At 36.0% G+C, this 22,476-nt stretch overlaps 1 protein-coding gene across 4 annotated transcripts in view; it reads right to left on the bottom strand.

Moving 5' to 3' along the window:
• sh2d4a (SH2 domain containing 4A) overlaps positions 1-22,476 on the bottom strand; it is a 51,460-nt gene that overhangs the window by 1,354 nt on the left and 27,630 nt on the right. The window contains exons 1-9 of one of the 4 annotated variants that reach the window (XM_067398423.1): positions 9,836-9,942; positions 9,448-9,589; positions 8,474-8,725; positions 6,771-6,930; positions 4,509-4,653; positions 4,241-4,388; positions 3,504-3,693; positions 1,778-1,908; positions 570-787 (exon numbers count right to left, since the gene is read on the bottom strand). In XM_067398423.1, the coding sequence (XP_067254524.1) occupies positions 570-787; positions 1,778-1,908; positions 3,504-3,693; positions 4,241-4,388; positions 4,509-4,653; positions 6,771-6,930; positions 8,474-8,648 (1,167 nt within the window). In that variant the 5' untranslated portion in view covers positions 8,649-8,725; positions 9,448-9,589; positions 9,836-9,942. Of the gene's footprint in view, positions 1-569; positions 788-1,777; positions 1,909-3,503; positions 3,694-4,240; positions 4,389-4,508; positions 4,654-6,770; positions 6,931-8,473; positions 8,726-9,447; positions 9,785-9,835; positions 9,943-22,476 lie in introns of those variants that run through there. The other 3 variants (XM_067398422.1, XM_067398424.1, XM_067398421.1) reach the window with 3 other exon arrangements.

The following is a 22,476-nucleotide window of genomic DNA, read 5'->3' on the forward strand; positions in this document are numbered from 1 at the left end:
AAGCTTGGACAAATTTTCATTTCAAAATGAACTAATCCTTAAAGCCTGATTTTGGGGCCGATTTGCAATGACCAGGTGGGGTGGGGGTGTTGCGTGGTTAAAGTAGAAGAATACAAAATCTAAGCATTTTCACTAGTGGTCTCAGACTTTTGGACACCACTGCTTATATGAAAGAAAGAGAAGAAAATAAATGATCAGCCAAAACCTTTCCAGCATACAGCTCTATTGGTCAAGGGCTGATTATAAACTTTGTTTTAAACCAAGAATCGTATGATTTATATGAACATTAGGTTGCATATTATATTGTGATTTCACTGCAGCAAAGAGCACATAATAGACACCAATATCAAGACACCATATTGAATTTTACACAAGCTTGTGAGGGACAGACTATAAAGGTCCTACATCACTTGTGATTTTCACAACTTTCAGAACTGTTTTATGACATTTCTTTGGACAACTGGCATATTGTCAAAAAACGCACTGTACTTCTGTCCCTCACAGCCTGGAGAAATAGTTTTGGATAGTTCTGGCCCAGTTTACCCTGAGTGATGTGTGCTGTACATTACCTGATGATATTCCACTAGTTCACTAAGTGATGTGAATTTGATCTGGTCTCCCAGCAGCATGTAGCAGTTCTCTGAAGCATCGATCATCAGGTGCTTGATTCCCTCTTTAGAGCGATAGGAAAGCACATATCCAAATATCCTCTCACTAACACGCACCAAGAAGAGCCCAGGCTTGCCATCATTCAGTAGCGCCTCTGCCTGTTCACGAGATATTATACCTACAGGTAATATGAGATTATGTATATTATAGAAAACCAAGAATTTGAAAAAGAAGGCATTTATGAAAATGCGAAATGGCAGAAAAAATTTCATGATGGAAAATAATGTCATACTGTGCACTCGAATCATCTTGAGCCAAGAAATTAGAGGAAAAAGCTCTTATGGTTCAAAATTTATTAGCTAAATACAAGTGCAACTTTGGACAGTTGGTGTTGATATAGAATTAAGTTAGAGACTCCAAATTTGCTATGGTTAATGTTCAGACTGTTCTCTATCTGTGTGCCAAACTTCATAAATTTCTTACAAGCGGCTCTATGGGCTGCCGTAGACTTCAAGAGCAGAAGAAGAAGAAAACTGAAGGTGTGTATCAGACAGAAAGCAGTGTCTATGCAGGTGCTTTACCCTTAATTATAATGATCAATGATGCAAACTTGATAAAACTGATAAAATATGAGACAAATTCAAATTCTGATGTAAAGCAGCTCTAGAAAGACTAGTGTCATTGTTCAGCTGAAGTCAGTTCCGTGTTGATTCAGTTAAATTCAATAACTTGAGTAAAATTCATTAATAATTAAATGAGTTCAATTCATCTATAAAACAGCTCTATAAAAGACAGCGTCGTTATTCACTTTGAGTCAGTTCAGTGTTGATTTATTTCAGTTTAATAACCGTATTCAATATTCATCAATATGAAACAAAGCTATAAATAAGCTCTGCTGGAAACAGTGGTGGCATTATCCAGATCAATTCAGTTCAGGTTTTGTTCTCACCCAATAGTGTCACTGCTGTCAGATTGATAATATTACTGAATATTAAGTGTCTTTTAAACCCCAGCAAAGTGAGCCAGAGACAACAGTGGCAAGAACCCAAACTCTACCAGAAAAGAACCTTGTTAGTTTCTTTGAAGAGTGTGATTTTGTAGAGAGGACAATGGGGATGGTCTAGATGTAGAAGTGAAATGAACAGCTATAGTCTGTGTTCTTTCTCACCGTGAAACCAGGGGGCGATTCGGGTCTGGTCACGCTGGAATCCTGCTCTGAGGGGCAACTGCTCCTCCTGGAACCAACGGATAATATGATCTCGACTAGACGTCGACAGTGAGCGTCGCATACCATCCTTCCTGCCATTCAGAACAGAAGAGACATCACATCTTTGTCAAAATCCTGGATCATCAACCACAATGCATCACAACTCGAGCATCTGAAGCTATGTGAAAGATATTTAACCAAGTTAAGACACTGAGCTGCATATAGTTCATACAATAGACATTGAGCTCCACGAATAGCTTATATTTGATCTGTTAAACATCTTCTACTGTATAACAGAGGAACTTAAATCTTAAGAATTGGCAGTGATGTGTTGAGGGGAAATCCTTGTCATGATATGCAATTACACAGTCTGCAGTACAACATTCCTGAGATGAATATGACTAATGAATGAAAAAGACATGACGTACAACATATCACTGTTAATAGCATGAGACAGGTGGCATTCCAGTATCTCAAAATGAAAGCATGTACTTAGATAACTGATTATTAAATAGATAGTTATATTTATATTTAAATGTAAGGGTGGGTGAAAACATGATTGCAATATTTTTTCACAATACTGTTATTGAGTTACATGCATATTTTTGTGACAAGGTAGACAAAGCAAAGCAAACCTGAATACTGATTCAATTTACACTCCATAATTTCTTTTCTATTAAAATCCAAACTCAGAACAAGCAAACGAATGCAAATTACCACAGTTTTAAGAGGTAAGGAAACAAATACCTTTATTAAGCAAGGACACATTAAATTGATCAAAAGTGACAGTAAAGACATTTATACAAACGATTTCTATTTCCAATAATTACTGTTCCTTTTAAACTTTCTATTCATCAAATAATCCTGAAAAATACATTTTACTATATATATTCACATAGAAAACAGCTATTTCAAAATAGTTTTTATTACTTTAAAATTGAGACTTCCAAATGTTTTTAAAAAAATATTACGACCCCCAAACATTTGAAGTGTAGTGTGTGTTTACTAGACATAAAGAATAGCTATATCATCACATTATAGCCCAGATATTGATATAATATATGTCTGGGTCTCTTCTGATTCCCACCCCTATTCATATATCCCCAGTCCTGTCTGGTTTAATGTTCACATGCAAATACATTTTTTTTTTCTTCTTTTTTTTTTTTAGAAATCTGAATAATACAACATAATCAAAATGATGTCATGTAAACACCATATTATATGTACAGTTCTTTTACATTCGCATCTCCAAACGAAAGTAGCTGTTCATACAAAAATTGTTTTTCATGAAAGATTCCATGCAAACATTAAACAAAATAAACATAAATCAATATAGAGATGGGCGACAACACCATAAGTGTCTCATGACTGATGCATGAGCATGAATACTGTTAAATTACAGTGCAATTACTACAGTTAAACTCAATGTCAAGAGCGAGCATTTCCAGTATTTCCACAAGAGAATAGCAGATAAAGAACAGGCAGTTCTTCACAGTTCATGTGGAATATGCTGATTACTGGAATACAGAAATATTCCAGTGGCAGGGGAGTATGTAAACTTAACCTTTATTATGTAAACATGGCCGTTATGACTGATGATTATGATCTTTCAAACCACTAGCTCTTCTGGTTCATTATTTCATTATTGTTAAAATTATTGCCACACAAATCATATGACAGGACTCACCGGCTAATGGCACCGCTTGTGTTTCTGGGTTTGGGTTTAGGTGGAGGGGTTGGGTTTGTGCTGCCGAAGGCCTTTGTCATGGCCGCTACACGTCCTCTTTCTAGAGCCTTCACTGAGCGCCTGCGGTGGTCCTCGATCGTCTGCTTGGCAAGAGATCGTCTGCGCATGTCTGCGGCTTTTGACTTCTGCACTGGAACCACATATGCAAAATTACACCAGTTTTTCCTATTGTATGGCATATGCATCACTGAGAAAACAACACAAACAGAACCACAGAGAACAAAACTTCCCTATTCAGACTAGAACTGTAGTGTCACTGTCACGAATTTCACAAAAGCAGTCAGTTTCTCCCCCCAAAAAACAAGTTATTGCTTTTTTGTAATTCTCATTATTCTCCATGATGATCTTTTTACTATATTGCAGAAAAAAGCAAAACATGTTTCAATGTTTATATGAGTATTTACTATATACATCATTGTAATATTGTTTGTGCTGCTTTTATGCTGATTTACATAAAAGAAAAAAAATACTTTGCTCAAATATTGTTACTAAAGTAAAACATTTTACTGTATTACAGTGCTGAGAATGTGTACAGTGACAATAATGAGAATCACAAACAATCTCAAAAGTATATTGGACAGATTACAAAGAATATGAATCAATTTTTGACAAGAATTTTGATGGATTTTCATGATTCACATTGTCATGTTTTTGTGTGTGGTGTAGATTTTCCTTACATGTCTGCTGCCAGTCCTTGTCCTGCTCATCATGCGTCTGTTTGCCACTCTGCACCTCCTTCAGGTTCATGTAAATCTGCTGCTTCCTCTCCTGCTCCAACCTTCTCAGCTCCTCCTCAGCCTTACGCCGCTCCTCCAACTCCAGCTTCTGAGAGAGAACAAGCCTCCAGGGTCAGCACAAACCAAAACACTTGCTTCTTAATTTGTTTAAAACAAAAAACTGAGATTATGAGGGTAGCTGGACTGAATGTTTGTGTGGCGGCAGTACCTTGAGTTCCTCGTCTGCTCTTCTCTGTTCCAGAGCTGCAGCCTGCCTGGCCTTCAGCTGGACTTCCTGTTCCAACAACACAACCTGCTCCGGTTCAAGATACAGTCCAGAGAAACGCTTCTCCAGCTCAGCCTCTTTCTTAGCCCTGTACAATTATAAGGGAAAAAACATCAAATTATGCAGGCTACTTGCATAGGTTATATTAGAGATCATTAATTATTCACAGAGTTGAACAGGAAATGTTGACTGTGAATGTCAGTGAGAACGTCCATGACAGGTAAATTCCTTCAAGTGCTCAATTTCTCACGCAGCTAACACAGAAATTCCTTTTGCTCACTGTCATACTCTTGATGTCAACGTGAAAAGAAGTAAAACATGTTTTTCCATGTATTTTCCATGATATGAAAATCAGGCAGCTATCAGTTTGTGTTGGATTTAAAGGGGTTAGTTCACCCAAAAAAGAAAATTCTGTCATTAATTACTCACCCTCATGTCATTCCACACCCAAAGACCTTCGTTCATCTTCCTAACACAAATTAAGATATTTTTGAAGAAATCCAAGAGGTATGACTCGTCCATATAACCACCACTTTCAAGGTCCAGAAAGGTACTAAAGACATCGTTAAAACAGTTGGCGTGACTGCAGTGGATCAACCTTCATTTTATGCAGCAACGAGAATAGTTTTTTTGCGCAAAACAAAAATAATGAGTTTATTCAAAAATATCTTCTTTTCTGTGTCATTCTCATACATTATTTACGTCCAGCGCTTCCAGGTTCTAGGTCAGAACGGAGACTCTTATTCGACTATTTGTTTTAACGATGTCTTTAGGACCTTTCTGGACCTTGAAAGTGTTGATTAAATTACTGTCTATGGACGAGTCAAATACTTCTCGGATTTCATCAAAAATATCTTAATTTGTGTTCCGAAGATGAACAAAGGTCTTTGGGTGTGAAATGACATGAGGGTGAGTAATTAATGACAGAAATTTAATTTTTGGGTAAACTAACCCTTTAAGCCCCCATTTCATACTGCAGTTGTGTGGCTTTGACTGGATAACAGTATGCATTTGCCTCACACCTCATGTTAAATAGAAGCCTTTTCAGGTTTACTTTGCACATGGAGGTTTTGCCCTTTTACTCAGTGCAGTTTATCTATAACACACATTGCATCATGGAAATACAAACCATATATGTTGTGTGTGCACTGATATACATCATAACTAGTTAGGCAGTGATTATAATCTCACATTAAAAAGTGCCTCTAAAAACAAAATCATTTTAATGTCAGTCTGAAAGTCGTACTAAAAAGAACAAGAACACGAGGAGGAAGTGAACACAGTATTAGTGCACAAGCCCTGTGCTGACAACATTCCATTAAACTAGTCAAATATTTAACTAGTGTTGACCGAGTGGATTACTTTGTAGTTTATGCCAAACAATACATTTTCAGAGTCAAAGAACAATTATAGTTCAGCTATAAAAGCAGCTCCACAGAAGACGAGACATTATTCAGGCAGAAAAATTTTTTTTTCTTCTTTTTCTTTTTATACACTCTTACAACTTCCATCACTTTTATTGATTCTTTTATTATTCTTTATTTTGTAATATATATAGATTATTGCAATAAATGTATCTTTAACTTATTAAACTTTATTATTATTTCTTACACTTTTTATCTGCTTGGATCACACTGCATCAGATACGTCTGCCCAAAATTTTCTTTATTATTATCAACAAGATTATTATTGCCAACTAAAAAGAATAGTTAAAAATATATTTAAAAAAAAACATATTTTTGCTAATTGAAATAAATCTGAAAGAAAATAAAATACGAAAAACTTAAACTAAACAAAATGTTTAAGTTGAAGCACTAAAATTACTAATTGGAAATAGATAAAAATTTGACTAAACTGAAACAAAACTAAAACTGAAATAAAAATAAATTAAAACCTAAATAGTTAAAAAAAAACTAATAAAATTGATAAAAGCATATAACAAATGTAAAAATAAAAGTTACATTCAAAATATAAATAAAAACTACTAAAATAACACTGATTGTCAAAAAAGATTCTCATTATACTCTCATGATACAGTATTTTTCCAGTATTACATTAAACATATTTTTGTATTTAAATCTGCATAAATTAAAGATATTGCAATATATAATAGCATAATGTATAGCGACTTTATAAGTGTAATCATGTATAGTTGTGTTTGCGCTATATGAATTAGCAGTGTACGTGTGACGGCTGTAGTTTCACCTGAGCTGCCCAGCCTCTCTCTGCGCCTGGAGCGCTGCTCTCTCGTTCATGATCTCGTCACAGATTTCATCATATGGTTTGTCGTCATGATGTTCTCCCATCACCCAAACCCACACATCATCATCCAGACCCTTCATCCATGACACACACTTTCCTGAAACTGCATTCAGCACAAACACATTTCACACCATGTGCCATTTAATAAACAGAATTTGACCAGAGCTAATAAATATCTACGTGTCTACAGCAGATGCGACAGCGACCTTTACAAATCCATTTGTTTTGGTCGGAAGTAGCACAAGTGCTAGAAACAGAACAAAACATCAGTTTACTGTTGTGTCGAGCCACGCCGCATGCAGTGTAGACAGCATCACTGATTATAATATCAGCTATTTGCTTTTGTCGCATCGTGCCACTCACGTCTGGTGTAGACAGATTAAGAAAAAGACCGAACATGGGCTAAGATTTATACAGCACAAAGCTATGACGTGTTGACTTTGTCTCTCTTAAAGAAGAGTGTCATCCAAAATCACAAATGAGATCTCTTTAAAGTCAACATGAATTGCTGTTCGCAACCCATTTTGCTTCCTAAGCCAATGTAGCACAGAACTTGATTATATCGTTTGGAAACTGATTGGATAGTGAAAGACTGCACGAGACACTGAATGCCTAGTATTTAACATTATCCAATTGTCCATTAGAGAAAGGATAGTTGTTTCAGAGGAAGATTTTGATTTCTGTTGGCATTCTGATTTCATGTTGACTTTAATATCTCAATTGTTTCTCCTGAACAGGTTTATTACCATTATAAAACACTTGTTTAACAACTTCCAGGCTGGAATACACTAGACGCTTTTAAAACCGGAACAGATTTTAAAACACTAGGCATCACTTGCTGACTTTGTAAATAGATAGTGTGGAAAAACTGGGCATCATACACTAACAACCGAGGATCAGACATCAAGTCATTACAAACACAACAAATTCACACAGAAACACATGCCTTGTTGCTATGAAACATGAGACAAATTAAAACAATGTGTTCTAAAATCCTCCAACAGGATGGAATGAAACTTTGAAGCTAAAAAAAAAAAATTGGAGTCTGTGACCATCATGGCGAACTCCTGTCCTGGAGAGTGTTGCTCCAACCCTGATAAAAAACTCACCTGCCTTTAGCTTTAATGCTGAAGACCTTGATTAGTTTGTTCAGGTGTTTTTGATTAGGGTTGAAGCAAAACTCTGCAGGATTTTGGCTCTCCAGGACCGACGTTCGCCACCCCTGGTCTACACGATTTTCTGTGAGATCTATCAACTCAAATCTGCAGATTGGCTCTGACTTTCGCCAACTATCTAGATCAGGGCAAAAATCTGGGAAAAAGTTGAGTAGTGTATTTCATCCTTTAGACCAGGGGTGTCCAACCTTGCTCCTGGAGAGCTACCATCCTGCAGATTTCAGCTCCAACCCCAATCAAACTCAAAGAACCAGCTAATCTAGGTGTTCAGGGTTGTTTGATAATTACAGACAGGTGTGTTGGAGCAAGGTTGAAACTAAAGTCTGCAGGGCGGTAGCTCTCCAGGTGCAGGGATGGACACCCCTGCTTTAGACAAATCCAGAAATCCATCAATTTCTGGTAATACATATGACAAATCCTCTGCCCTGTATATTCACATCTTAATGACAGTTAGGATGTGGAAATAGAAACCTTTTTTCACTTTCACACATGCAGCTTCCTCCTTCTCCAGCTGTGTCTCTCTTTCTCTCCATTTCCTGATCTGTTCTTCTCTCATCTTAAAGAACAGCACCTGTTTCTGTTCCTCATTCAGCTCGGCCAGCAGCTCCGGCTCAATGTACATGTCAGCCAGTATCTGCTGCAGCATCTTCACATCTGGTAACACACAGCTCAGAGAACTTCAGCAGAAGGGAATGTCCGTATCTTGGTCTCTGTGGGGTTGGACTGTGTAAAACACAACCATTTCATGATACAAAAGAAACAACACCACAGGAGGTCATGCAGAGTAAATTATGACTGAAGGGTAAACTATCCCAGAGAGAGCTGATAGAGTATTTAGAGACAGAAACATCACCAAACATACTATATAAATGTGAAATTTCAATGGTTTTGGTAATTTAGCTTTAAATTCACTTAAATTGTTATATTTTTTTAAGGTATGTAATTGTTAAATATAAATTTGATAATTTGGTTTCAATTATGTTGTAATGTTGAATGGCTATTATAAAGAATTTAATTATCCTCTCAATAAATAAATAAATAAATAAATGAAAAGAGGCATGAGTAGGCCTATCAGTGATACTGGTCTTCATAGTACTTTGTAAAAAAAATGTCAAAAAACACAACAATAACAAAAATATAGTATTACCATAATACTTTTAGATGGAAATTAAAATATAATGTGACATTAATACATAAAATTAAAATAATAAAAACGGTTTTTTTTTATTTATTTTTTTTTATAATATAATAAATATACAGTACAAGTGGAAATCAATTCTGCTAATAAAATGAAAAGGGTGATATCGGTTAATCTCGAAACACATATTTGAACAACTAACAAAAATCTGATAGAGTCAAAATTCGAATGTAAACAAGGAACAGGAAGCTGGACAAAAAGCCGTCAATCAATTAATGCTACATCGACACCAATCTGACACACTTACCGCTGGAAGGAAGGATTCACACACTCTTCACTCGCGTGACGATCAGTGCAGCACATCAGTGTTGTGTCTATAAAGAATCCAGACCAATCTATGCTGACTATAAAGCTTCATGTCGGGTAGAACACCTGACTTTTGAAGAAACCTGTAGAGAAAGGTAATGTCGAGTGAAGAGTGTGGTAATGTACACACCCTTAACTCTACCCTTACAGCTCAAACTGAGTTCCCTCCTACACTCCGGCTACGAACCGGTTGTGAAAGACTCATTCAGTTTGATGAAAGGTGCTTTATATGCGGCGATATTATACGGTATTATTCGTTGGTATTATCAGCGTTAGCCTACTAGACCTGCGCGGAAACTCTCTAATACACAAAACGCCGTCAAACTCACATTTCTATATGCTGCTTTAAATAATCCAATCTGATCGTGTTTTCAGCTGCTGTAGTAGGCTAGAGTCTACTCTTCAGCTTTCTTTTCCACGTTTGACCATATTTAAATGAATTCGGTAGATTCGTGCCCCTAATAGTGCAGATCATGACAAAAATGTGCAGATTCATAGTGACGTCTGACACGGATTGAAGGAATTCTGACCCTGAAATTGTGACTTTTTTTTAACTAAGAAAAAACTGAAAAGAGAAGAGAAAGAGGGAGAGAGAGAAAAAAAAACATAAATATAGCTTGACCACGATTTAACGAATTACATTTTGTTCATTACAGCATCTATTAACAGGCTTTGATTTGTACAAGGATTTCTTCAAGAGGTGTGAAGAACAATGTGCACTAGGTGGCGCACTTGTCACAAACCGCCAGTGAAACTGGCTTGATACTTCTTGCTTTATGCCATAAGAGGTGCCTTTAGGCCTGTGCATGAAGTGCTTGCGTTTACACAAGAAACGCACACTTCACATAAAACATCTCATAATGACACACGCAAAAAAATATTACATCGATGACTCCATTGCATCAGAATAAAACAGAATTTGATTAAAAAATAAAAGTAAGATAAATAAATAACGTGAAAATTAGACTCGACAGATACGATTAAAATAGTTCCTGGCAGTGCCAATGTGCAATTGACAGGTCATGGTTTAGCGTGGTCTCTGTCCATTTGTGAAACAAAAATGTGAATTAAAAACAAAAAAGATGATAAAACACACAAGATATTTTCTTTTTACTCTGTCTTAAAGGGATAGTTCACCCAAAAATGAAAATTCTGTCATTATTTACTCCAAACCTGTATACATTTCTATTTTGAAGAAAGCGGGAAACTGAACAGTTCCGGGGTGTACCAGTTTTTCTGGTGCCCCAAAGCTGCATGGTTACAAACTTTCTTCAAAATATCTTCCTTTGTGTTCAGCAGAACAAAGAAATGTATACAGATTTGGAACAACTTGAGGGTGAGTAAATGATTTTCATTTTGGGGTGAACTATCCCTTTAAACTTGTTCAAGTCATTTACATAAATGAGCAATCAGAAATTGATTCAAAATGATATATTAAAGATATGGGAAGTGGTTTTCGTTTGAAGGTCTATTTGGTTTATATTAATTACTTTTGATAATGACAGTGTTCCTGATCATTACTTCAAAAAGCAGTTTCCTGAAGGTTATTACAACTTTTTAAAAATGTGGATAAAATCTGATCTTCAAAATGGATCCATTCATTTCAAATAACTTCATATCATCATATTTGTTGAGAAACATCTGCTTGCCAGGGCCAGGCCATGGGTTTGCGGGGCCCTAGGCAAGACTATGAATAGAACCACTGCAAGTGTGATGAGTGGTTTCTTTTTAAAAGAAAGCACAAGAAATAATCATTCTGTATATAGGTGTGTTACAGTGTGTTGACAAATAACATCCATTTTTTCAGTTATATGTAGCCTGTATGTATTAGTGTATATTTTAGGTCCCATAGCTGGTTATTATTTAATGTTTTAACATTTTTTAAAGAATCTTTTAGCTTTTTTTTTTTTTTTTTGGCAATTCATTAGTCCTGTGGAGTGACAAAGGATTTTTTTTTTCATAATCAAATATTTCATGTAGTCTTCCAATTAAAATGAGTTCATAATAACAGCATATATAATATTGATAAAATATACCCCCGATTTCACAGACAAGGCTTAAGCTAGTCCTAGACTAAAATGCATGTGTGAATGGCTTCAACTGTCTTCAACAATCTTAAAATATGTCAGTGCAATTGCTTTGTCTCAGGATGCACACCAGTAATATTTTTTTCTAAGACACATTTATAAAAGTTATTAAAAGTGAACTAAGCCCTAATCCTGGCTTAGGCTAAGAACTGTTAAACCAGGCCATAAAATAGTTGATGAATTACAGCTTGTCATCTTGGAGGACGCTGCTGTCACTTCAACTATACCAACATAACTGTGTATTAGGGCTCAGCAATAAGTTATTAATATGTGTGTATTTTCTTAATTAAATGTATTTGCAAAAAATTACAATAAGCTGCAAATGAAATATAACTTCAATGCAGCTGGTCCGAAACAGCAAGTGTCAGTTCTGTCACACTGACTCGGGGTCAGCGGACTGTTCTTATATAGTTGGGCACTGTAAGTGCAACAGATGTAAACAATTTAGGCAGAACTATCTGCAAAAGTGAACTTTGCTTAAAACAGATTTTGAGCAAAAAACAACAACAAAACTAAACTGGAGTAGGTCTTTCACATAGAAACCCAGAAACCTTTAAAAAGCTTTTTTTTTTTTTCCCTTCTGCATGGTAGATAAGTTTCCACCAATGCCACATGGCATAAATCAATTGTGCAAATTATTACCATTTGCTGTTGCTTTTATTTATGCTGTTGTCGCTGTTGCTTTTTACAATTAGGCTATTTCCATGTGGTGATAAATCACTTAATTAAAACATTTTTCTAAGTTATCTATCACCTTGAATCTGAAGCTATGATCTGCTTGTTTATTATGGACTATCTTGTGGTTCATTAGGTACAAAGTCTGGGATTGTCATTAATTTAGTTTAAAAAATGCATTTGAGTTGTTGCTCAAAAACCTAAACACAGTTCTACACTATCAGCATGACTGTTGATTTTTACATCAACCACTATTTGTTCAGATATTTTCAAAAACACTCTAAAAACATTTGCAATAGTTGAAGTTTAAGGAAGAAGGCATTTCCTGCTTCATGCTGGAATGGATCTCTGTAATTTATCCATGTTTATATGTCGCTGTGATTTTATCTTGCTGGGGCTTCATGTGGCCTTGGATGTTGGATATATCAAGGGTGTAATTAGTAGTGATCCATGATGGTTTACATATTTGGCCTGTTTGATGTCAGCAGTGTTGGGAGGTGCAGTGTTTCAGCATGAGCCGATCGCTGATTTGTGCTGCAGATGCAGTTGGCTGGAGGGACAGTGAGGGGAAGTTATCACAGACTAACAACTTTGATCAGGGGTAATTCACAGTACTGGACAGCACAGAGTCATTCTGAAAGCTGAACACCCAGGTGAAAAAAAAGTACATTTCTATAATGTATGTAGTGTTCTATTTTCATGCACCAATTTTGTACTTAATATATTACATTATAATATACACTTGAACCCATAGTGGTAACTAAGTTTTTTTTTTTTAATACAGAGAGAGTATATTAAAAGCCCATTTTAGTTCATATTTCATGGTGTCTCAAAATAGAACAGTTGAGTACACATAAATGTTCTTAAGATTATCTTAAGAAGTACTAAAGAAGAATTTTTAGTATATTAAGTACAAAATTAGTGCACAAAATTAGAGCACTTTAAGTACATTATAGAAGTGTATGTTTTTTCACTTGTGGTATAGGGCTTATTGTGCTTAGGAGTTACGTCTTATTAATGCAACAATGTAATTTGGTAAATTGTGGAACTCCATTAAGCCGGATAACTGAGAATATATTTGGCTGCTGTCCTATATGGCTGCATGTAAACCCTTTATATATTAAAAGCTAGATTGGAAAGTCATTGAGATAGACAGGCCCATGATGTTACCTGCCCTAGTAATGTCTATATATATAATAACTGAGTGTTTTGAGCAGAACAAATGGTGGAAACTGCTAGTGCAGGCAAGGCTCTCATTTTCATGATTTAAAGCTGTTTTTGTGTGTAATTTTATAGATGTATCCCAGTCAGCTTTCAGATGTTGATAGTTTTACTTCATGAAGAGTGTAACACTGTAATTCTGTGGTGTCTCAGCATCTCAACTTCTGCCATCAAAGGATGTGAGTTGGGGGGGACTACCTGTTTGTCTGTCCAATAGAAGACTGGGGGTGGAGCAGAATAGAGGTTCATGTGTAAAATCCATGTTGACAAACAGAAAGCTACTTGGTTTGAAAGTGACTTCTTTGTGAGCTGTGCTTCATACATTGCTACACTATTGACAGTAGACAATGGACCTTTTTTTGCCTGCAAAATGTAGTTAATGTGACTGTACCTTTAAGTGGTGATGAGTGTGTTTGGGAAACCTGTTTGGAAACAGTGCATTTAAGGGTGTTTTCACTCTAGCACTTTTGGTGCGCATCTGTCACTCACTGTCCTGACAAGCGTGACTGAAGCACTGCAAGCCGAGAGAATGTATATTGTTGTAAATTGGCCTATTTTTTTCCTTTTTTTTTTATTCTTTTTGTACTACATTTCCCATAAATCCCAGTAACTTGCATAACCATATTTGGTGTACTACATTACCCATAATTCTTTGGTTAAGGTCTATAAATAGACCTCATTTCCTTCCTTTGTTCTTTTGCATTGGTGAGGAGTGGGTGTTTGAATGGGCACCCAACCATGTCCTTTGAGTTGTCTAGGATGCGTTACGTAAGTTTGTTTTTGTCAATTGTATGGTTTGAATTTGTTTATTTGAATTATTTGGATTGGGTTTAATAATCATTTTGGATTGAATATATATATATATATATATATATATATATATATATATATATATATATATATATATATATATATATATATATATATATATATATATATATATATTGTTAATGTTTATTTATGAATTGTTTGAGTCTGATTAAAGGTACCAAAGGTACAAAAACTAAAATATAAAAGTAAGGTGAGTATCGCTATGCCTTATGTCACCCTTTCCTGTGTCGTCGTTACCAAGCAACAAGGGGTAAACAGCTGCTGCTTTGATGCAAATGGACACAAATATTGTAATGTAAACACAATTCAGTGTTGGCAGGGGGTGCAACCAAACTATGTTTGGACCAGGCAATCATACCAAGTTTGAAAGCACCTAAATACAGTATTTACGAAGTCAACTCATTTAAAGGTGCCATCGAACGTTTATTTACAAGATGTAATAGAAGTCTAAGGTGTCCCCTGAATGTGTCTGTTAAGTTTCAGCCCAAAATACTCCATAGATTTTTTTAAATTAATTTTTTTTAACTGCCTATTTTGGGGCATAATTAGAAATGCGCCAAGTCATGTTGCGGCCCCTTTAAATGCTCATGTTCCCCACCCACGGAGCTCGCGCTTGCCTTAAACAGTGCATAAACAAAGTTTATTCAGTTAATATAACCCTCAAAATGGATCTTTACAAAGTGTTCGTCATGCATACTGCATGCATGCATCGGATTATGAGAGTATTGTATTTATTTGGATGTTTACATTTGATTCTGAATGAGTTTGAGGCTATGCTCCGTGGCTAACGGCTAATGCTACACTGTTGGAGAGATTTATAAAGAATGAAGTTTTGTTTATGAATTATACAGACTGCAAGTGTTTAATAATGAAAATAATGACGGCTCTTGTCTCCGTGAATACAATAAGAAACAATGGTAGCTTTAACCACATTTAACAGTACATTAGCAACATGCTAACGAAACATTAGAAAGACAGTTTACAAATATCACTAAAAATCTATGTTATCATGGATCATGTCAGTTATTATTGCTCCATCTGCCATTTTTCGCTATTGTTCTTGCTTGCTTACCTAGTCTGATGATTCTGCTGTGAACATCCAGACGTCCTGCCCTTGTCTAATGCTTTGAACATGAGCTGGCATATGCAAATATTGGGGGCGTACACCCCGACTGTTACGTAACAGTCAGTGTTATGTTGAGATTCGTGTGTTCTTCGGAGGTCTTTTAAACAAATGAGATTTATATAAGAAGGTGGAAACAATGGAGTTTGAGACTCACTGTATGTCATTTCCATGTACTGAACCCTTGGTGTGCTTACTTGAGGATTAAAGATATAACCCTAACCCATATCCCAATAATCTTGTTTCCTCCAGTAGAAGTTTACATACAGTAACTGCTCCATGTCACGACCCCGCAATAGAGCATTAGGTCACATTATTGAGTTCAACCAGAAGGGAAAGAAGGTCAAAGCTGTTGACATAACTAACTGCTTTAGATCTCAGGGAGCGACTAGAAAAGAAGGCAGTGTTTCAGTGACTGAATGGATCCTCTGTGCGTGATCTGAGAGACCTCAATGTCAGATTCAGCTGTCCCTTAAACCATTAAAGAATGAGTGCTTGTATCCGAGTCCAAATAGAAAGTGTTTGAAATAGTGTTTTGTCTTTATCAGAACATATTAATTGGAACAAAGGTTGTCTTATTCTTCACAGGTCAAAATAATATTGTGTAGTTACAAAAGACATTCCCTCAGTTGATCAGCAAGCATTGTGAGTGTCTATGGCAGATTTGTCTGAGGCCCTGACACACCAAGCCAACGACCAGTGTTGGGCTGTCATTGAGCATCAGGCAACTTTGTTTACAGTTGCAATCAAAATTATTCAACCCCCTTAACCTGCAAGACATTTTGCTGCTGAGAACAAAATTTTATGAAAACAATTCATCAAATGCATCAGTATAAACTATTATACAAAATTTATTAATACACATTTGAGTGATTCTGAAAATGTAAAGTTGATGAAAAATGAAAAACTGGCTCTAAACATATATATGTACAAAATTGTTCAACCCCCAAAAGTCAAATTTTGTGCAGAATGTTTTATTCTTTATAACCTCTAATAAACGCTGCCTATAAGTGCTTAGAAGCTTCTGTCACCTCTCTACTGCAATCTTGGCCCATTCCCCGCTTGAAAAAGCTTCCAGATCACTGATAGTCCACTCTACACTGTAAAAAATGACCATAATTTTAACAGTAAAAGACTGTAAAAATGCTGCGGTGAAAAACTGTCAATTGGTTTACAGAAAATTTCCGTACTATATATGGTGAATAACTTTAATAGATCTAACGGTACATTTCATGTAATTTTAAATACCGTTAAATTCACAGTTTTTGGAAGTGAAAAATAACAATTCATTGTAAAATTTACAGTGAAAAAACGTAAATTGACATTCCCACAATTCCCTGCGTGACACATCACATTTGATATATTTTTGTTGAAATAACTCTGTTTCTTCTTAGTTTTTCTCATTTTTTTCTAATCAGTTATGTACATTAGGGTTTTATATTACATCTAATGTTGTTAAATTAATGTTTATTGCATTTTTTAAATTTTATGCATGTTACCATGATGGTGTTTAGTGTGTGTGTGAATGACACTGTGTGCACCTTCTATATATTAGTATTGTCCTCCTCAGCTTGTGGAAAAGCTGCTTGTGATGAACTTTGATTCATCATGTGACTCTTATCACCACTGTGTTTGGTGACTGTCAGTGTATTATAAAGATACAAAACAGATATTAGTACTTCATTAAGTTGGTAAATTAACATTATATCAGTTAATGAAATACGTTATTTTACCGTAAATTTATTATTTATTATTTATTAATTGCTGCTGTATTTTTTACGGTAAAGTTCTGGCAACCACAGCTGCCGTTTCTTTTTACCGTAAATTTTACTGGGATTTTTTTTACAGTGTATGGTTACCACTGCTTTCTACAAATTCCACCAAATATTTTAAATGAGATTTCAATCTGAAGACTGTACAGGCCACTCAAGTACATTCACGACTGATCCCTGAACCCTAGATTTGGATGTATACTTTGGGACGGCTGTCCTGTACGAAAGTCCATTGATCATCAAGCTTCAGTCTCTGCACATCACCATCTTTGCTAAAATGGCTTGTTACTTCAAAGAATTCATGATGTCCTTCATATAGTCAAGATTTCTACTTCCTGCAACAGCAAAGAACCCCCATAACAAGATTGGACCACCTCCATATTTGACCATGGAGATGGTGTTCTTCTGCTCGTATGCTTTGCAGCTTTGCTGAATGCCTCTCTCTACCAAGAAGAACATAAAAGGCTGACTTCGATATGCTTAAATTCATTTGGATATACCTGTGGAGTTGAGGAAGAATGTTTTATGGAGAGATGTGACCAAACTGGAACCAAAAAAGGCAAAGCTTGAGCAGAAGAATACCATCTCCATGGTCAAACAGGTGGTGGTCCAGTCTTGTTATGGGGGTTCTTTGCTGTTGCAGGAAGTAGAAATCTTGACTGTATGAAGGACATTATGAATTCTTTTTCGTTTTTGGGCCCTGGCACAGATGACCAGATCATTTCACTAGTCATATCATCAGCATATGGGAAAGTGTGAACCAGTACTAGTCAGGTAAAATCATTTTATCTTTCTGATTGGATAATAAAAGCAGAATGATTGCTATTAAAGGATGGAAAAACTGCTTCCAATCATTGTTGTTTTTATGCAATGGTTTCCTCCAAAGAAATACATGCAGCCATCATCACTTTTCATCAAAATGACCTCACATGCAAGAAGATTGCTGTAATAGTACACCTGAAAGAACCTTTCACTAGATAATAAAATACTTCAAGGGGAGGTTTTACTGTAGTGAAGAATGCTTTAGGATATCCCAAAGAGTCCAGCAAGCACAAGGACTGAGGAGTCGCTACAGAATCGTGCAGAGCTGCTCAATTGGCAGCAGGTGGGTGTAATGCATCTGTACTCACAGTGAGGCTAAGACTTTTGGAAAGTGGCCTGGTGTCAAGAAGGGAGGCAAAGATGCCACTTCTCTCCAAGAAAAAACATCAAGGACAGACTGAACTTCTGCAGGAAGTTCAAGGACTGGACAGCAGAAAGCAATGAAGACTGATGAAGACCCCTTCTGATTGTTTTGGACATCTGGAAAATCAATTGTTTGAAGAAGAAAAGGTGAACACTACCATGAGTGTCCAAAGCATCCTGATACCATCCATATGTGGGGTTGCTTTTCATCCAAGGGAATGAGCTCTCACAATTCTGCCAAAAAACCCTGTCATGAATAAAGAATGGTATCAAAACATCCTGCAGAAGCAACTTCTCCCAATGACCCAGGAGCAATTTGGTGATGATCCATGCATTTTCCAGCATGATGGAGCAGCATGTCATAAGTCAAGAGTGATAATTAAGTGGCTCGGATATCATAAAATTGAAATTTTGAATTCCTGGTCTGGATCTTAAACCCATAAACCTGTGGTCAATCCTCAAAAGATGAGTGAACAAGCAGAAGTCAACAAATTGAGACAAACTCTGAGCGCTAATAAGGCAAGAATGGATCGCCATCAGTCGGGATTTGGCCCAGAGGCTTATATCCAATATGCCAGAGCAAATTACAGAAGTTTTGAAGAAGAAGGGTCAACATTGTAAATATTGACTCTCTGCATATATTGAAAGTTTTTGCCAATAAAAGCCTTATGAAATGCTTATCATTGTTTTCCAGTATACCATAGAAACATGAAAAAATTATCTACAAATACTGAAGCAGCAGACTTTGCAAAGCACAAAATTGATGTCACTGCTACAGCTGTATTTAATAGATAAACAAAGGGGTGGTGATGAGCGTATTGTGCCACACAATTAAATCTATCCATACACTCTCAAAAAATAAAAGTTTTTATTGGCATCTATGTTTCCATGAAGAACCTGTAACATCCATTGAATCTTTTCACTGCACAAAAGGTTCTTTATACACTCTAAAAAATGTTTGGTTAAAAACAACCCAAGTTGGGTTGAAAATGGACAAACCCAGCAATTGGGTTGTTTTAACCCAGTGGCTGGGTTAAATGTTTGCCCAACCTGCTGGGTAGTTTTATTTAACCCAACTACTGATTAAAAATGACTATCTGGCTTAAAATGAATCCAAAATAGGTGAGAAATTAAAAATCAGACACATAATTACTAGAGGCAACAATAATAATCAAAAGGTGTAAAAGTGTTTATTGTTTATTATTCATTATCTTATTAATAAATGTTCATTTATTAAACATATTGATAAATGTTAATTTCCAGCATATTTTGGGTTCATTTTAAGCAAGCAATACAGTAATTTTTATACAACAGATGAGTTAAATAAAACTACCCAGCACGTTGGGCAAACATTTAACCCAACCACTGGGTTAAAACAACCGAATTGCTGGGTTTGTCCATTTTCAACCCAACTTGGGTTGTTTTTAACCCAGCATTTTTTAGAGTGTAGTGGAAAATGGTTCTTCTGATCATTAAATGTTCTACAAACTATAAAAAATGGTTCTGTTAAGAATTGGTCACTGAAAGGTTCTTTGGGGAACCGAAAATGGTTCGTCTGTTGTATCACTGCGAAAACCCTACTTTTGACACTTCTATTTTAAGAGTATAGCTGCAATATTATAATGCCAAACTTTTACATGAGCACCACTCAATGATAGTGATGTAAAGAACTAGAATAAGACATCTGCAGATTTTGTCAGCAACTTTGGCAGGAAACCGTATGAAACTGGCACTGGAACTGTGACATTCTGTGAACAGGAACTTTCAGACTGAGAAGCTCATTGTATCATCAGAGAAACTGAGCATTTGCTAAAGTCAGCAGTGTCCTATCTGGAATGGAGCATACTGTATGTGAGATGGCAGGTGCATTATGCAAATCTATCATTATAGAACTAGTTCAAGTAATGGGTCCTGATGCTCTTTTCACATCTCGATCACAGTTTGACCCATTTCTTTATTTTAAGACAGTCTGTTTCTCAAATAATCTTTGGCCTCATATCAGCAGCAGGTTAATTTCAAAAGTAGAATGTCCTCATTTTGTGAACTGAAAGGTTCTGATGTAACCCAGTTCACAATTTCAGGCTAATTTTGGTCACATTATCACTCTTGTCTCCATTCTATTTGACAGGGGGACTGCATGAAAGAAGGGTCACGACAACACTGTCGGCATTTTCAGGTGACATACTAAATGCAGATTCAATTTCAGTGTGCTTCCTTCTATTGCAGATATAAAAGTATGCAAATACTTGTCCTAGGCATTTATCTTGATTCTCCCAGAGCAGTGCCTGAAACACATGGCTCATGAACACTTTTAAATGATTTAACATGATCTGACAGACATCATCATTAGTACTGTGAGGAAAACAAAGCAAATAGTCGCATGGATGCAGGTATGATTACTTTAATCAAATTTTTGTTTGTTTTGTTTGACTATTAGTTTTGTCATTTCAGTCATATTCCATTACTAAATATTGATGTGCAGTACTGTAGGTTTAGAGGTGTGTTTAACTGTTTAAGAAGTCCAGCACTCAGCGCCTTGCATTTCTATTGTGTTTTTATTTATCCTTCATATATTGCAAATGGCCATTTTGTAGGACTGATTGTATAGTTGGCTGATTTGAATATGTTTTAAGGCTGCAGTCAATGTTCCCTTTGAGTTCAGTAGTCATTTCCTTGCCGTTCAAGCTCAATAACTGTGATGTGACTTTGACAGGCACATGCTCTGTGGGAAGCATTTCGACTTCTCTTCTATAAATTCTCAGCTTTTTGAAGTTGTCATGAAATGAAAATTCACTTTCTAGTTTCTAAATGCATGTCATTTATTATTGTGAATGATTTTTTTTTTCTTGTCCTGGTAATTTTTTCTATCAAAACGTCATTATTTGATCTTCTGATGAAACAACAGACTTCTCTTTGGTGATTCATGCAGAATTTTTCCAGTCATGGTTTACTTAAAGCCATCCATCCAGCATCATGAAACCCCAGAACACATTTTTTGAGATGTAAACAGATATGTACAGGTTGCCACTGAAAACTCTAAAAGCACTCATAAAGTTTATTAACAAGTGGAAATTAGTTATTTTTGCATTTTTTTTTTTAAATTGCAGTAGTATGCATGAGGAAGTATGACTTCTTTTGCTTCTCTCTCATTGCCTAATATTGTTATTATTAGACATGGGTCATATAGGTGCTCGTTTTCTCAGTGCTACAATACAAAAATGTGTTTCCCTGCGACGCGACCAGAAGTTTTGGCGCAGGTGGTTTGTTTTGCTGTTGTCCACCAACACAAATGGAAAATATGTTCGCATTAGAACGCATTACAGCGGAGAATTCAAATTTCACTAAAGTGCTGTTCATTCATCTCTTGCCTCCTCTGCGTTCGGACACGTGAGCCGTGTCGTGTGTATGTTTCCCTCAGCTCAGTACCACATGAGTGTTGTTTGTATTTTGCCCGCGATGCGGCCAGAGCTAGAATTTGAATACGAACACGTTAAAAATACGATTGTTATGATATACACGATGGGTTTCAGCTCCACGAGTTTAAAAACTCTCACCACGTGGATTTTAGATCATATACAGAATAAAGTATGCGTGTTTAAAGTTTTTATAGGCGTATTTCACACACTTTCCTGCACCAAACATGAACCAGCATGGTGTATGCACACATATTTCATCATGCGAAATGTACACTGATACAGTGGTGTCTGAACGCAATAACACGATTATTCTGATACACAAAAGACAATGATTTAGACTGAAAATTCAAAGAATGAACAAAAAAAATAACTATTCTTTCTGTGTTAAACTATGTGTCGTTTATCATGAGACTGCAGTGCTCGTAAACATAATGAAAATATTTTTAGCCCTTTTAAATATTTTTGCGCATTTCTCAATTGTGCTTTGGAGTTTGTCATGTTTCTTCGTGCTCATTTATTAATATTCATTATTCTGTTGATCGGTTTGTTTGAGCTGCACCCTCTACTGTACAGCCGTGAATTTGCATTTCCTTCAGCCTGAAGCTTATTCATTTCACTTTTGGGCTGCGTCCGAAAACTGGAAAATGCTGCCTTCTGAGG

Source organism: Chanodichthys erythropterus, chromosome 10, assembly GCF_024489055.1.
Source record: "Chanodichthys erythropterus isolate Z2021 chromosome 10, ASM2448905v1, whole genome shotgun sequence".
NCBI classification, from domain to species: Eukaryota; Metazoa; Chordata; class Actinopteri; order Cypriniformes; family Xenocyprididae; genus Chanodichthys; species Chanodichthys erythropterus.